The sequence below is a fragment of the Cydia splendana genome, chromosome 19 (assembly GCF_910591565.1).
Source record: "Cydia splendana chromosome 19, ilCydSple1.2, whole genome shotgun sequence".
NCBI classification, from domain to species: domain Eukaryota; kingdom Metazoa; phylum Arthropoda; class Insecta; order Lepidoptera; family Tortricidae; genus Cydia; species Cydia splendana.
Window position 1 is genome coordinate 3,464,035 of NC_085978.1, and position 17,443 is coordinate 3,481,477.

General features: G+C 38.4%; 1 protein-coding gene across 1 annotated transcript; it reads right to left on the minus strand.

The window, feature by feature from the left end:
• Window positions 1-471: 471 nt before the first annotated feature.
• On the minus strand, window positions 472-17,132 carry LOC134799911 (uncharacterized). Its single transcript, XM_063772348.1, has 7 exons — window positions 17,035-17,132; window positions 16,261-16,359; window positions 15,546-15,630; window positions 14,731-14,828; window positions 10,833-10,923; window positions 6,159-6,236; window positions 472-694 (listed from the first exon to the last, which is right to left on the minus strand). Exons 1-7 carry the CDS (start codon window positions 17,107-17,109, stop codon window positions 600-602), a joined length of 621 nt encoding a protein of 206 aa, XP_063628418.1. The 5' UTR covers window positions 17,110-17,132; the 3' UTR covers window positions 472-599.
• Between the last annotated feature and the right edge of the window lie 311 nt (window positions 17,133-17,443).

Below are 17,443 nucleotides of genomic sequence, written 5' to 3' on the forward strand. Positions count from 1 at the left end.
TAATTTGTTAACCCGTGCGAAGCCGGGGCGGGTCGCTAGTAATCCATAAGTATAGTTAATAATGATCGAAGCTGCCATTTTCTGCCAAACTGGGCTATAACCGCGAAAATCGAAGTTCGTCAATTGCGGGCATTTTTCTCCGTCACTCTAATTATGTCTTAATGAGAGTAAAAGAAATTTGCAAATTTCGGTTTTCGCGGTAGGCTCCCTGAAACGTATCGTTCGCGTAGCATCCTATGGAAATAATATGACGTTTATCCATATTTTGTCCCTGCGTATGTTGCTATCTAAAAAAATCTTTCAGAGTGCAACTTCGATCCCCTTAAACTACGTTCGTAAGTTTGGATACTGCAATGCATCTTTTTGATTAGAATGTTTGTACTAAGTTTCCAAGTATGTTTTTGTAACATCTATGACTTCGGCACGTTCTTCAACTAATAAAAAAGTTTCATCGTAGATAATAAAACAATAAAAATATTACACAATAATATAATTCACATACTTGGTCACAATTCATTAAGCAATAAATTTTTCACATGGCCTCTGGCTTCACTTGAACTCGGCCTCGTCACTCGTCAGTCGGCCTCGCAGTACTCGCGCTAATCGCACTCGGCCTCGTGCAGCAAGATGGCGCGGCGGACGTATCTGAAGTGGTAGAAGCTGAACACCACCACGAATGAGAAGAAGTATATCACTGAAATAAAGTACAAAATTACATTTTTACCACACCAGTTCGTAAAGGGTATTTTTATTATTTATTCAAAAACTGATAAGAAAGTCGCATTTCATCCAAAAAACTGGCAAAGTAACTTAACCTTTTAACCGTCGTAGACTGATATAGAAGACTTACAAAATCGGGCTCATTACGCCGCGGTCTAATAAATAATACAAAACTTCGTATAACTTCGTACCAGCGACACGAGCACGCTCGATGAAAAATTATATGGCGGTTAAAAGGTTAATGCTAATATTAAGTTGTTTCCTCATGTAGGCTCAATATTTCACTCTTCGAACAATTTAGTACGAGGGGTTACTCGCAAACGGGCATATTTCCTCAAGCATGGAAGGAGACAAAAATAGTTCCGATATTTAAGGATGGCTCGAAATCTGATATAAAAAATTATAGGCCTATTTCTATTTTATCTGTTATGCCTAAAATTTTCGAATCACTGGTCTACCCTTTCTTATATTCCCACTTTGCGCAACAACTTACAGATAGGCAGCACGGATTCGTGCGGTGTAGGTCTACTAGCTCAAACTTGGTGGCCTTTGTCGAAAGCCTTACAAAGAATGTAGATAATCGTGTGCAGGTAGATGCTGTTTATACTGATTTCAGTAAGGCTTTCGACAAAGTTGATCATACCATTTTGATAAGTAAATTGAGAAATTATGGAGTTTCTGGGTCACTATTGTCCTGGTTCGGGTCCTACCTGGACAATCGCATGCTATATGTAGTCATTAATGGTGAGCAATCCAAGCAATTTTTTGCAACATCAGGTGTCCCACAGGGATCGCACCTAGGTCCTTTATTGTTTTTAATTTTTATTAATAGCATAGTCAGTTGTTGTGAAAATTCCGAACCTTATCTCTTACGCTGATGACCTTAAAATTTTCAGACCTATTAAAAATTCTAGTGATCGTATTCTACTTCAAGACGACTTGGATAGGTTGAGTAATTGGTGCTTCCAGAATAAAATGAAGCTGAATGCCAAGAAATGCTTTTACATCTCTTTTACTCGCAATAAAACTATTGTGCCCACTTGTTACACTATCGGAGGCACACAACTCGAAAAGGTAGATACAATACGTGACCTGGGAATAACAATAGATAGTAAGTTAAATTTCAATGCCCATTACATAAACATCATTAAAAAAGCGTCTCGTATGTTAGGATTTCTAATAAGAAACACTGGGCAGTTTAGATGCGCTCGTACTAAAGTATTGCTCTATAATACATTAGTGAGAAGTAACCTTGAGTACTGCTCTCAGGTTTGGACGCCTTATTACGATGTGCATAAGAATAGTATTGAGAAGGTACAGAGACGCTTTTTAACACATTTAGGATATTCCTCTTCCAAAACTCGTAAACTCACATCATATAGTAAACGCCTAAAATTCTTTTGATTTATTTCACTAAGTAACAGGAGAAAAGTGCTGGATTTAATGTTCCTTTATAAATTGATTAATAGTACTGGATTGTCCAGAATTGCTAAGTAAAATTAAAATAACTACTCCTGCTAAGCTACCTCGTCCCGGTTTGTATAAACTGTTTAGCATTCCATTTGGAAAAACAAATTTAGGTCGTAATTCTGCCCTTTTAAGAATGACAAAATTATACAATTATATCCCCGGCTCTGCGGGAGTTGACATATTTAACGATAGACCTGCACAGTTTAAAAAGAAGGTGACGAAATATGTTGGCTCACTGAATATCCCAAAGTAATTGTAGCCACAGATTCACAGATGTAATAATACTTTATAAAATATTTATAGAAAATATTTGTATATAAGTATACATGTAGTTAATAATTGTTATCGACAATTTAACATCACCCTAGTTGTCAAGTTATGTAATGTTAGTTAATGTAATGTACTGGTACCTATTAATTCATTTACCCATGCATAAGTTTACCGCATGTTAAATATTGTTCACAGATACAAGACACTTATATAAGTTGTGGTTACCTATAATTAGATAAGCATCAGTCATGATTGTTATATAGATTTAAGAGCATGTAAGATGTATTATCTGTTGGTAATCCTAAATAAAGAAAAATAAAAAATAAACAACAGTAGAGTAAGAAGAATAAACCGAGGTCGGCAATCATGTGATCTGAGGCTTTTCACTTGCTAAGGTGTGTATAGAACATTTTAGCTATATAACACTTTAAACTCTCGCGTTTTGTATACATATTTAATTACACAAACGGGTCTACCGCGATATAATTTCATTGTTTTTACCTTTAATTCCGACGTTTCAGCTGAGTTGCACCAGCTGTGGTCACGGAAAGACTGACGTCCCAACAAATGTCAACGGAGATATTAATAAAACAACACTAAACTATCCGAAATTACTTTATAAAAATGTTCGAGTTGACAAAGAAATTGCAGCTACCCGTTAAAGTTTAATGATTATTGTCCACGGCACACAAAAAACACCCTAAAATTTCAATCGAGAGGACGGGCACAAATTATCGTCTACTTGGGGACCGGTGATTCAAATGTTGAAACCAGCGGATATATCTTCGGACCAGTGTACGGATACTGTGAGTGTTGCGTGTCGTGCCGTGGACAATAAACATTAAACTTTAACGGGTAGCTGCAATTTCTTTGTCTACCTCGAACATTTTTATAAACTAATTTCGGGTAGTTTAGTGTTGTTTTATGAATATCTCCGTTGACATTTGTTGGGACGTCAGTCTTTCCGTGATCACAGCTGGTGCAACTCAGCTGAAACGTCGGAATTAAAGGTAAAAACAATGAAATTTTATCGCAGTTTAGCTATGTCAGCTCATATTCAAGTGCGCGTGCACCGCGATATGAGCTGACTAGCCAAAAGCTGAAGTATAGCTTTAAGGAACTACGGGACGCCAGTCCCGCCCGAACTTTTGTACGATCAACTCGTTTGTTTTAATATACGGAGTTAATATGAAAAGTGATACCAAATAGGTCACCCAGCTACTGTACTATATATATATATATAGAAGTACGACATACTTCTAAATGTGTATGAGTATTTTTCGTTTAGCGCAGCGGGCCGAAAGTTGAAAGGCCGAAGGGCAGAAAAGTATGAGCGCCGAGGAGGATTAAGCTACAGTTTTGGTTCAATATATCCCCCAATTTTATCAATACACAAAGTCTTCCGCCGCGTCTGTCTGTATGTATGTTCGAAATAAACTCTATAATCACGAAATGGATTTTCAGGCGGTTTTCACTTATCAATAGAGTGATTCTTGAGGAATGTATAGGCATACAAGTTGTTAAGGTTTTGTGTAACTCGTGCGAAGCCGGGGCGGGTCGCTAGTACCGACTATAGTACCGAAAATAGACTCATCCATTCATGTCTAAAGTCAGATAAATTCGCTAGTTACTACTAAATGTTATATTAGTCACAATTATAGCAAAACATTATGACCCCCATCAATCATTGCGAGTCATCAGTCATCTGCACCAATCGGGTTTCATTCCGACGCAATTAATATAATGTGCTCAGTGCTATACCATTACGGGATTATTCTGGATAAACTGCTAGGTTCGGAAAAAACATTAAATTTGTTTTTTTGAAAGCCAGGAACTAGTTATCGTGAGGACTCGGGCCCACAACGCCTAGAATGCTTATGGGCCGATCTTTATTTTGTTGTCGTTTCAGGGTTCCGTACCCGAAGGGTAAAAGCGGGACCCTATTACTAAGACTCCGCTGTCCGTCTGTCTGTCCGTCTGTCCGTCTGTCAGTCACCAGGCTGTATCTCATGAACCGTGATAGCTAGACTAAGCGCCACTTGCACCATCCCACTAACCCGGGATTTACCGGTTAAACCGTTTTTTTTTGTCAGAGGTCTAGTGTCAAATTGTACTGGTAACCATAGTAATTCGAAGTTTAACTGGTTAACCCCGGGTTAGTGATTGGTGCAAGTGGACCTAATAGTTGTGGTAACGTCGTTACGCATTATCGAACACCTCTGGTGGAAACGCAGCCTAAAACTACCCAACTAACTAAATAGTCCTTGGGGCCAATTTTTGAATTCAGAACGCTCGATATTCTAACTTAAAGCGCCATCTGCTTCAGCTGCCGTATTCAGCCCATTTTTAGGGTTCCGTACCAAAAGGGTAAAAACGGGACCCTATTACTAAGTCTCCGCTGTCCGTCTGCCCGTCTGTCCGTCCATCCGTCCGTCAGTCTGTTTGTCACCAGGCTGTAACTCATGAACCTAGACAGTTGAAATTTTCACAGATGATGTACTTCTGTTGCCGCTATAACAACAAATACTAAAAACAAAATAAAATAAATATTTAAGTGGGGTTCCCATACAAAAAACGTGATTTTTTTTCTCGTTTTTTTGTGTAATGCTACGGAACCCTTCGTGCGTGAGGGTGACTCGCACATGGCCCGTTTTATTTCATTTCTATCAGATTCTAATAATATTTGGCGGGTAGATAGAGTTCCTTATCTGTATACGACATAAGCGCAATTTCACAGTATTTCCTACAAAACCATCCTCCAAAAGCGTTCTTTATTTAGTAAGAAATGCAAAAGGGATATTTTTAAATGCATTCGATCCCCGAAATTCCCGAATAGTAGTGCATGATCAGTGTGAGTGCAGTGCAATCAGCTGGAGATGCGACAGATAATCCGTGTCTGGCTTAACATGATTAACTGTATAATGATTCATTTGATAATAACGAGCGGGCATATTCCTGGGTAGAGTGATTAGTTATTAAATTGAGTATTTCAATATTGGCGACAATGGCGACTAATAAATAGAGGTATCGAAATTCGGAGACAGACGAATGAAACAAAAACCGGCCAAGTGCAAGTCGGACTCGCGCACGAAGGGTTCCGTACCATTACGGCAAAAAAATCACGTTTGTTGTATGGTAGCCCCACTTAAATATTTATTTTATTCTGTTTTTAGTATTTGTTGTTATAGCGGCAACAGAAATACATCTGTGAAAATTTCAACTGCGTAGCTATCACGGAATATGAGATACAGCCTGGTGATGGTGACAGACAGACAGACAGCAGAGTCTTATTAGTAATAGGGTCCCGTTTTTACCCTTTGGGTATGGAACCCTAAAAATCAAATAATTTTGATCCAAATAAAATGTAACATTATAATTTCAAAATTCGTCGAAATTTTTTGTACTCGTACAGTCAACAACAGAGCTATGAATACAGGCAAAGTGTCAAAAATATGTATACAGTACTTTATTGCCTGTACATTAAGGTCGTTTATACATATTTTTGGCACTTTGCCTTTATTCATAGCTCTGTTGTTGACTGTACCATATCATCCATATAGGTATAACCCACGTGGTTAGTCTTTTGGACAAATTGATCGCCTCACACTTTTAGTCTCTTATCAATAAAATTGCGTGCAGATCATTATGAACATTTGGCCCGATTAACTAGTTCTGCTACTGCAGTTATAAACACTTACCGGCACCGAAAAACGTGAGCAAGCCGCTGACGCACGCCAAGTTAGCTAGCCGGTGTTGCTCGTCCTTTATTTTAGGAGCTAAAAAAAAGCAAACAATAATTAGACCAAGCAACTTTTTCTCGAAAATACTGCCTAAAGGGGCCCACTGACTAACAGTCCGCCGGACGGTATCGGCCTGTCAGCTGTGGCAAAATGCCGGGACAACGCGAGGAAGAAGATTGGTTTTTTTACTGGTTACGTTTAGGATTGTGCTGATTGTACAAAAAAAGATAATATGTAACTATGTTTATATTTACCAATAAAGTCTGTATTCTGTAATATCCCGAGTTTGCCATAAATACATCCTTCAACGCGCGCTGACTGATTTCATTTATCCCATCCCAACACATTGATCCATTAGAAAACCAATCACGTTCAAATACCCTTATTTTTTCTCATATTGCAAGATTCAGGTACTATGCTGTACAGCGTGACTGTCATACGAAAACCGTCTTTATTGCTTTGAGTTAGGGTCGCGTGTTTCCGTTTCTTTCGCGTCGTCAGCAAATATGGAGGATGCGGGCGGACTATTGATCAGACGAGGTAATAAACCTAAACACACAGCTGGAGTCTTTTGTACTAAGCCTTTTGAGGGGTTAGGTTCAACGGTCTTTGATTGATTGCCTAGATTTGCTGACGCTTGCTTTGTTTTGTCACTGGTGATAAATCGCAGATGGATTTGCACAGGTACTGCTGGGCGTTTCTCAGAGATGACCTTCGGTGCCTGACTTCGGTGCCAAATTTTATTTTTAACTTATTTGATATGCGACTTTATTTCCTAAAATCTAGCCTTAATATAAAAAATATTGGTAGTGGAGGCCTCCATTAGAACCTTATAGTTTTTAAGATATTTGAGATTTAAAAAACACCGAAATCATGTGCAGGCACTGAAATCAATTGGCGTCACCGAATTCAATAATGCATACACAAAAATCACATTTCAATTTTATATCTCAATCATATTACATTTTAATCATATTTTTCATTCTTATTTGATTATAAGCGATGTAATAAGGCTAATGATCTCGAAAGCTTACATAAATTTAATAGATATAGACCCAAGATTTTAAAATAACCTAATTACGGCTTGTAAAACAACATCTCTAGAAGATATCCCACACTATTTGACTGTCCTCTCATATAATAGGGTGGTGGACGATGTATGGTCCTGGAACGAGTTTCAGACATGTCGACCACAAATTCGCACATCAGTGCCATAAAGGAGAAGATGTTTGTTTCACACAATCCGACCGCACATGCATCAAAAAGAAACTTATGTTACCTACACTTTGAGTGGTGTTCAATGCTCAAAAAATATTTAATGCACTTATAAAGCAATGTGATGCAATACGGAAAACAAGTATTTTTGAATAACAGAGTTTTAAAGCATGAACTCCATCAATTTAAAACTATTTGAAGTGGTCGACTAATGCTTGAAGATCTAATAACCTGTTAATTATTTGAGGGTGCTGGAGACCTCCAGCATTCTGAAACACTTGAGCTAATTTGTAACTCCTATAATTAGACATAAAGACATAAGACATTGAGGATTGTTAAAACATTTGCTATGTTCAATTTGTGTCTATGGCTATCCTTTAGAAATATCGATCAGTAAGGTACGCTCAGTGCCTTTGAAGCGATCTCGACATTAGAAGGCCACTTTATTTTTAATCCCTTGTTCTGAACATCCTGTCCCTTGGGTGCACCTTGCATAATACTTACATACACAAGTTATTGTAAAAGAAGTGGGATCTGCATTCATTTAACATGGCTATCACGTTTAAAGTTATCGAGGTGTAGGGCCTCAGGTGATACAGAGGACAATTAACATAATTTACTTCATTGGTTTGAAGAGAACATCAAGACAGAGAAAGAAACATTGGGTCTACAAGTTTCAACACACGTCTGGTTTAAAAAACTACTCATAGTAAACTAGTGATTTTTTGTAACTATTATGACTTAATTTACTTACTTGTAAAAATGTTTGTAAACATAATTTTACGTTTATACAACGTATCTTGCACTTTTTAGGTGTGATAAATTAGTACAACAAACTAGTTTACAAAGCAGGATTTGAATTCAGTGATCACTTTTTTGATATCGGTGGTCAAAAAATCCACCGAATCCAAGGAAATCAACACCAGTGATGTCAAAATTAATCGCTTTTTAGCAATTACAGAAATAGCATGAGTGATACAGAGGAGATGTAATAATGATGGATTTACGTACTTTCGAGGATTTCTTAAGCACTTGCATAACGATAAATGCACTAAAACTTTCGGAGTAAATTGCACCACCGATCTCAAAAAAACATAGAACCAAACCCACCGAAGGACGGTGAAACCTTAAAAAAATCACTTTATTATACTGTGACTGTACCTCTACTCTATTCAACGGTTAAGGCACAAATAAAGCATACTATGTTTGAGACACTGAGTTCCTGGTTTACAACTTTGAAGGAGTACCGACATGTTTTGCAAATTACACCGAAATCAGGCACTAGCCCGGGACACATCGTAAATTTGGTTTTATTCAATGAGTTGAGCAAACACATTATTGTGATATAAAGAATATGATAAGTTAACTAATACCTTATGCGTGAATACCCATAATAACTCCGATCTAATGCCCCATCTTGAGTAATAATTTTTTGTTTCATAAAATCTGGGTGCGGGACACTCCCACCGAACATCATTTTTGGCATTTGAATTTTTTTTTCTTGTATTATATAAATAATAAATAAATAATTTGATAGTGTCCCAGACAGAATATAGGCTGAAGATCATGCCTAAATTAATTCAGATTTATTGAACAGTAAATTCAATAATTTATTGCCCCGGACACGTAAAAATGGCCCTCCTGAGAAATGCCCTGCTAGGTTCTGTGACATTAAATTAGTTTATAATTAATTTTAATTTATAACAAGCAGAAACGTCTGCGAACGATGCTATTAAAATTAAGCTTAGAATAAATTTAAAAGTGGAAAAATTACTGTCACACAATACGTACCATACTACAACGTACGGGTTACGTGAGTTCAAGTCTCACTCACGACGATAAGAGAAGAGATAGAGAGAAAGACCGTAACTTTAGTCGTTTTTACAAGCTTTTATTTAGTTTCACCTGTCCATTGTCTGTCTGTCGGTCTGTAATCAAATCTTGCAAGTTAAATTTGATCCACTTCCCGGTTTCCGATTGAGCTGAAATTTTGCATGCATGTATAAATCGGATGACAATGCAATATTATGGTACCATCGAGCTGAGATCAGCTCGATGGTACCATAATCATGGTTCATCATCAGATGATGATGTAGACCACAGGAACCATACTCCATAGGGACCATAGGAACTCTGTGATGAAACAACGCAACTTAATTGTGTTAGGGGTTTTTAGAATTGTCTCGATGAGTATTTAGTTGTCTGTCATAAGAAAATACAGTCAGCGATAAAAGCTTGTACCAAAAATGAAATTTTTGCCAAAAACTTATTAACCCTTGCATTTGTACAGAAGGTCGGTAGAGCAGAATTAACCTCTTCCTTTCTGACTGAGTGACGTAAGTAATATGTATATTAGGTAAATACGAGAGTTCTTCCCTTAAATGAGTTTTATATACCGGGCTTCCCTAACCCGTCGGTATTTTTATTTTAAGCTTCTCGTTACTTTTTTAATAGCCTGTTTTGCAATCAAGTTTTTATCCTATCTGACGGTGTACTCGCGCTTGAATACTTTCCATATGTTGATGATACGGTACTACGAGCTACGGCCTAGCACGCATGCTACGAATGAAGTGTCATTCAATTTTACACTATCCTGACGGCCCGATTCGAACTTTAAGATACGTCTATTAATAGATCTAGAAACGATATGGATTAGATATGTCAGTGTAAAATGTGACGTTTCTTCAAACAAAAACGTCACTTTTGACACTGACACATCTAATCCATATCGTATCTAGACGAAATATTTGACGTATCTTAACACATTCGGGGCGAAGAACCCGACTGTTGGGTACACTGTTCGTAGCGACTACGCGCTCCATACGGCAAAACCGTGGCTACGCGCTACGAGCGTAACCCGTAGTACTTAGTGGCAATGAATGTGTTAATGTTTGAATCGGGCTGTTAAGTGATTTACCATTATTTAAATTTAATAGTAAGATTTTACCTAAATAAGGAAACCGTTTGAAAACAGATTAAGAGCCCTTACTTTTTTACGTGTTCTTCATGTTAATGCATTATTGTTTTGATTGTGTATGATAATGATATACGGTTAGCCCAAAATCACGTTTGTGTTTGTGTAACAAAGTTATGTAGTTAAGTTTGTGTAAAGGAGACCATTTTGAAGAAAATACGTTTCAGTTTTAATTAACCTTTTCGACGCCTATGACGGATATATCCGCACCGTAGGTCCAACGCCAACGACGGCGACGGATCAATCCATCACAAACCACAGAGCAACACAGACCTACGTGCATATGCATAGGGTTCATTTTCAATTTTGACACTTCGGTGACGTGGCGTCTGAGTGTCAACTTTTGTATTTGACACGGCGTTGTTGTATAAGACGTGTGATCAAGCAAAATATCCTTAAATTTCTTTCTAAGTGTATCTTGGCCACTCTGTATGTTTGCTTACCATCTTTAAAGAGGCCGCATGATCTGCTGATTTTAAACAGGCCCAGCGTGGCGATACCCATCATGACTATCAACGCCACCAGCAGGTACACCTGGAAATAATCAAGTTTGCTGTTTAGTATATGGGGGTTTTCCTGGTAAAGGTTACGGGAGTCCGCTGGATGCGGGTGGCGCAAGACCGGTCATCGTGGTACTCTTTGGCGGAGGCCTATGTCCAGCAGTGGACGTCCTCTGGCTGATAGGATGATGATGATGATGATGGTAATATGGGGGTTATCAGAAAAAATTGTACCATTTACTTTTTTTCGAAAAACCATCAACTGTTGGGTTATTTAGACTCAGAATCACGAGTACTGTTCAATGAGATGAGACAAAGAAAAAAGTGTTCCCACTTTTTCATATAAATTTTGGGTGTCAGTTTTGTAACGGTTTATACAAAATGTATGTGAAAATGCGTTACAAAACTGACATCTTTTTTGGGACACATTTTTTTCTTTTTAAATCGGTAGTCCTTGTGATTCTGAGTACAAATAACCCAAAAGTTGACGAATTTTCGAAAAAAAGTAAATGGTACACTTTTAAGTGATCAAAGAGAATTTGAAATAGAGGAATATTGTCGAAGTAAATTATGTATCAGTACATTTACTGCCATCTTTCGACACAAATGATTAACACTTTTAGAACGCCATTTGACTTTGATCAAAGTTTTTCACTGATATGTGTTAAATTTGTTACGTCAAAAAGTATCGCCATCTACTCGAGAGTAGGCCAAAGGTATGGCGCCGTCGCTCGAAAATATGGCATTTCGTACACCGCACGCCACGACTTGATATGTTATTCGGGTTTTCTAAGTGCAATTTTTGACATGGCCTTGATAATACTTTATTACTTCATTGAAGTGGCGGCGAAAAGATTAATAAACGACAAATCACGACGGAATGACTGAATGACAGGTCATTCTGTTGCCGGGCGTCAGACTGTCAATATTTCCTGAAGATGCCTCGTAGAGAGGCGAAACACGTGTCGAGTATTGTTCTTTTTGTGGTGGTTTGTTACATGGTATAATAATATACTCCGCCTGGTACTCTATTCCGAGATTCGCGTATGACCTAACTGACACGGGCCGACGTCATCATGTTGTTTACAGGTTCTCAAACTTTAAAATGTGGGAGAATTTTAACCAACGGTGAAAATTATTTTAACGGCATTAATTTTAAGTTATTCATGTAGAAACATAGTAAAATAAAACAAATCTAATGTATTGAATTAAACTTTATTTATCTATACAAGACAAACGTTTGAAAAACTAATTCACAGTTACACATTAATTACCAAGCTTACGACTTGAAAAGTTTGGAAAACACTGGGACTGCTGACACTGAGCGAGAAGGAAATAACAATTAACACGCGTTCGACAAGGATGACGGTCAGGGCATGAAGTTATCTAGATCCGAATTATCAAATGTGACAGCGCTATCCTGTGTTGCCAGTAAAGTAAACAGAATTACCCGAACGTCTGAAATTTCTATCGTGAATCGGAAGATAATGCTAACGAATAATTAAAAATGACGTGTTATTGTAAAATCTAAGATAAAATACATATAAATGAAAATTATAAAATTATAAAGAAATATTTTAACTTATTAACCATAGGTATAATGTACCCATGTAACATGTTATGTTGAAATAAAGTGGCAATGTTATTGTGACGTAGGCCCGTGTCACTCTGGGAATAGAAGACCATGTTTTATTAGACCATGGTTTGTTATATTTATTTTTGCGGTGGGAGGGTGCGAACATTAATTGCATGTAAAATATACTCAAGTATTTAAGTATAACGGGTTAGCACTGATTTACTAGCACGTTATCAAAGTATTATCAAAGTAGTAATAGCAAAGTAATATTTTTGGTTTTAATTAATAAATGAACCATTTGTACGTTTGTAATATTTATTCTGTGGTTCAGTTATCTCGGAGTTTCAAGTCGTCGGACACGTCGGTGTTACCGTGGGTTCGTAAATAGGACGTGATAACATTGGGGCGTTTAAAACGGGACATAAGGTGTTAACTGTACATCGGCGACCTTATGCCTTTTGTATTTAGGTCCACCGGTGTACAGTTAGGAGTGTTGCTGTTTGTATAATCTTTTGTCAATACAATACTCTTTATCAACACACATATCGCAAAGCCTCTATTACCTATGTGCCAGTATTATTGATTTTTCCAATTATACATGTCACTGGATTACTTAAATAAAGAAAAACTTAAAGTTAGAATTTCGTCGTTTCCAGGTACGCGTCTCTTCTTCTGACAGGATCTTATTAACCTTTACCAGGTTAAGGGATATATATTTCCCACATACGGCACTTCAAACATGTGTTCTATTTTCAATCAGTAAGACTGATATTCGATTGTCATTTTTGAACTGTCAGCCTGGTGAACGGTTAAAATTGTCTACATGGCCTGTTATTTATTTATTTAAATAAATAAATACATGGCCTGTGTGTCTAGTAAAGGGGCATTTCAGAATGATGTGGTTAACGGTCTGTGGTGAGTGCCAACAGTAAAAGGTAGGAGAGAAGCTCCGGCCCTATTTCAGGGCAATTTAAACTTGTACCCCCAACTTGTATTTTAGATTTTGGAATTTTTATATTATGTCCACTCAGAATAACGAGCTCTTTCGATCCTAATACGAGAAAAAAGTGTCCCCAAAATTTCATAAAAAATCTTTTTGTCCGTTTTGTTACGGTCATAGAAGGTTCTATTGAAAAGGCAATCAAACGGATAAAAATATTGGGGACACTTTTTTCTCAGTAAAAATGGAAAAAAGTCATGATTCTGAGTTGAATTAATAATATAAAAATTCCCAATTCAAAAACAAAATATTATTGGTAAATCTTTAAATAGAAATGCCCTTGTACCAGTAGTGGCTGCAAAATCTATTTCAGGTCTCAAACTGGGAGTAGGTACCTACAATTTTTCTTAGACTAACTTTTTGATAAGAGAAATTTATTATAAGAAAACCACGTTGTAAAGCAACGTTTTCACGGTAAATACAACATGGCTAAAAATAGAAAAATCTGCACTAAAGTAAACAAGCGCTCTGGAAGCTAGTCACGGGCCGCGGGCCGCGGTGATTGACTCCGGAGCAACGGGGAATGAATTTATAATTTAATAAGCCGGGAATATTTTAAAACGGTGGTACAGTCACCTGCAATAATATGTTACTCTTCGAACGCCGCAAAAATATGTGACACGCTCTTATGGCTCTACAAATAAGATCATGTCAGATATTTTCGCGGCCTTCGAAGAGTAACATATTATTGCAGGTGACTGTACCTATTTTACAGTTCGTTTAAATTAATCATACAAACGATTACGATTGTCAGAATTGTGTCGATGAGTATAATAGGGAATATTAAGCAAAGCTCTCCGAAGGTGGCACCATTAGCACATACAGTAAACAAACCTCATTGACATCATCAATACCACATCATGCGTCACTAGGTCAATCACATGGCCTACTGTGAAACACGACAATCGAAAGTTCGGTTTCTGCCTCTCTATCACTCTTGCTTATTCGATCGATAGAGAGGCAGATAAAGAAATTTAGAATTTCGCGTTTCGCGGTAGGCCACCTGTAAACAAACCGCCTTGGTGCATCAAGTCAATAGTGAAAACCAAAGTGAAAACTTGTCAAAAAACTGTTTAGGGCCTAGTATGTATAAGTTACTCTATAGTTTACTAAACAAATTAGTGCTGCACTCTGGCGGCAGAACATTGCAGTAATACTCCCTATTACCCGTTGAAAGGAAAATACACCCAGCGATAAAATCTTAAATATAAAATTTTAGACAAAAAACTTTTTTATTGTTAAGGTCACAAACTCACAATACTTACCAGCATGGCCTTGCAGTTTTCGGTGAGCGCCACCACGATCAGCAGGAGACCAGCGCCAGTGACTCCACTCAAAACCGCGCCAGTAGCCAAGCTGATTACTGTCAACATTCAATAATATTATATTCTTACGCAGCGTACTACGTAGGCAAACAACACGAGAACGCGTAGCGAAGCGATGCGGCGCGGGGTGAATCAATCCTTTGATGCCTATAGAAGTGTCCTATGTGGGCGATCTCGTTGCGAACGTGAACGCCTTGGGCCCGCCGCGCCGTGCCGCGTCGCGTTCGCGAGTTGTTCGCTTACGTAAGACGCAGCGTAACCCTGACTAGGCGAATAGCAACAGGTCAGGGCAAGCATACACCAACTGAAACTTATAAGTATAAGATCGGTCAAGTGCGAGTCGCGTTCCAAGGCTTCCGTACATTACCCAATTTTTAACAATGTACCTAAGTATTTTTTTATGCGGAACGCGAAATGAAATGTCTTTAAAAACCCGTAGGGGACGGATCAAAAACTAAGTAAAAGTTCGACTCACGCTTGACTGCATATTTCTAATAGGTAAAGAAATATTTTGTGTATTTCATTCAAAATTTTAGACCCAGTAGTTTCGGAGATAAATGGGGGGGGGGGGGGGTTAATATTCCTTCAAATTTTACTAAAGCCACCTCATTCTACCGGTACTTTTTTTATTTTTGTTTGGCGTTTATCAATGTACTATTGTCATTTTGGCTAGCCCCCTAGGAGAGTCAATCGTGGTTAATTTACGATAAACATGGATCTTTGTAGAAGCGAATAAATGTATGAAATGAACTAACGCTGAGTAGATTGTGTATGGTGAATGTCATCATACTGCCGACCGTGAGACGTCAGTAGCGTCAGCAACACAGCTCCTACTAGCACCTGCCCACAGATAATTTACTTAAATTACTAACACAGATACACAGTTTTATAAAAGTTACTAGAAAGTGAGACCCACATGGGTAAATCAGTCCATTTTTATTTTGTTAACATTGAAGGCACGTGACCCACGTAGTGGTAATGGATGGCAGCAAGCTAGCGCGTTTTCAGCTCGTCGCGTTTACGGCTCGGCCACGACATTGCGCGACTGGCGACGGCGGCGGCGGCAACTATAAGTGGGAACGAAAGGTCCGATCGCCGTGTCTCGCCCCAACCTATATGGTTGGCGTTGCCAGTCGCGTAATGTCGTGGCCGAGCCGTTAGCGTCGAGATCAACTCTACGTTGCACCTCGAAGGTATAACGGTACAGAACCAGTCTAGAATGTGTCATCGAGATGCGTAACAAAGGCGCGTTATCGGAGAGCGCACCTACACTGGTTTTTTGAGCGTTGGACTAGCCCGCGCTCAGGTGCCAAATAGAATAATTAAGACTCTTTTTTGCAGGTAAGTAGCACGTGCGGTTTTACTTAACAATAGACAAAGGATTAGCCGTCGGGGCCTATTAGAAAGCTACAAACTATACTACGTTGCACGCGTACTTTGTTTAATGCCCTAAAAGTTAAGGAGTGTTACCTGGGCGAAGGCGATGAGGAGCACGCCCGGGAACAGGTTGCAGACCCCGCAGCAGCTCTCGAAGTGGTAGCCGGGCTTGTGCACGAGGAAGTGAAGAGGCTGCACATGCACATTTAAGTACATATAAGGCATTGACATATATCGAAGGACGGGCCTTACATCTAGAGCTACGTATTTGTATGATTTCATGTACATATGTTTTTTTTAATCAAATTTCTATAAAGTTATATACTTGCTGAGTATAATTGCATGAATTCTATAGTAATTTAAATTGTATTTTTCTTATTTACTCGTAATGCATGTTAATTATAAGATGTAATAATGTTTTGAAAAGATGTGTCCCGCCGAGTTTGTTGCCGGTCCCATATTGGGATACCCTCCTCCAATTGAGGGGCGAATATTCGGCCGGCGGAACTATACCTACATTTCGGTATTTCAGGCGCGCATTGTGCAGGTTTCAATATTTATTTTTAATTTTAATTTGACCTGTTTTCTAGTGAACATTCGCGCGGACTCATTTCTAGGTTCGACATTTTTTTTAAGTGAAACCTATAAATTTAGAATATATTATGCTGAAGCGATCTACATCAAAATGAAAGTGATTTGTTGAGATTCACCTAGTGGAATCCGTTTTCTCCCGAAATGGAAATATGGAGGCGTCCGACATGTCATTTTCTATGACGGCTGATCGGTGATCACGTGGCGCTTTCCATAGTAAACGAAGCGTCGGAAACTCCGGCCCCGGCCCGGTCTAGCGTGAGTCATTCTTTATACCTGATCAGTGCTCCGACTGGTGCTTCTTTTCTTGTCGCTGGTTTTCGATAGAACTTCCGTGGTGCTCTTGTGCATGATGAACTGTTTAATATTTACTACTAATCACTAAACTGCTAAAATATCTTAAATTCTGTGACTAAATCAATCACAGGCTGTTTTGACAGAGATTGACGTTTTTGTGAAGTTCTTTTATTTGGCCGTTCTCTCTGGTTTCGGCCAGTATTAGGTTGACCATGAAGGTTGGCTAGAAAATATGGTTAGAGTCAGACCATAAAAAGTCTGCAGCGGATTTGATAGCCCACGCAGTGCAAGTGTCATTTATACGTCATAATTTCATAGAAGTTTGACGTTTAAAATAACACTTGCACTGCGAGGGCTATCAAATCCGCTGCAGACTATTCTTGGTCTG

Bases quoted from the DNA above. Each gene is read 5' to 3' on its own strand.
- LOC134799911 (XM_063772348.1), bottom strand. From the start codon at position 17,109: ATGCACAAGAGCACCACGGAAGTTCTATCGAAAACCAGCGACAAGAAA. The intron at 16,360-17,034 runs GTATAAAGAATG...GTGCATGTGCAG, and splicing joins CCAGTCGGAGCACTGATCAG to CCTCTTCACTTCCTCGTGCA. The intron at 10,924-14,730 runs GTAAGTATTGTG...GATTATTTCCAG, and splicing joins AAAACTGCAAGGCCATGCTG to GTGTACCTGCTGGTGGCGTT.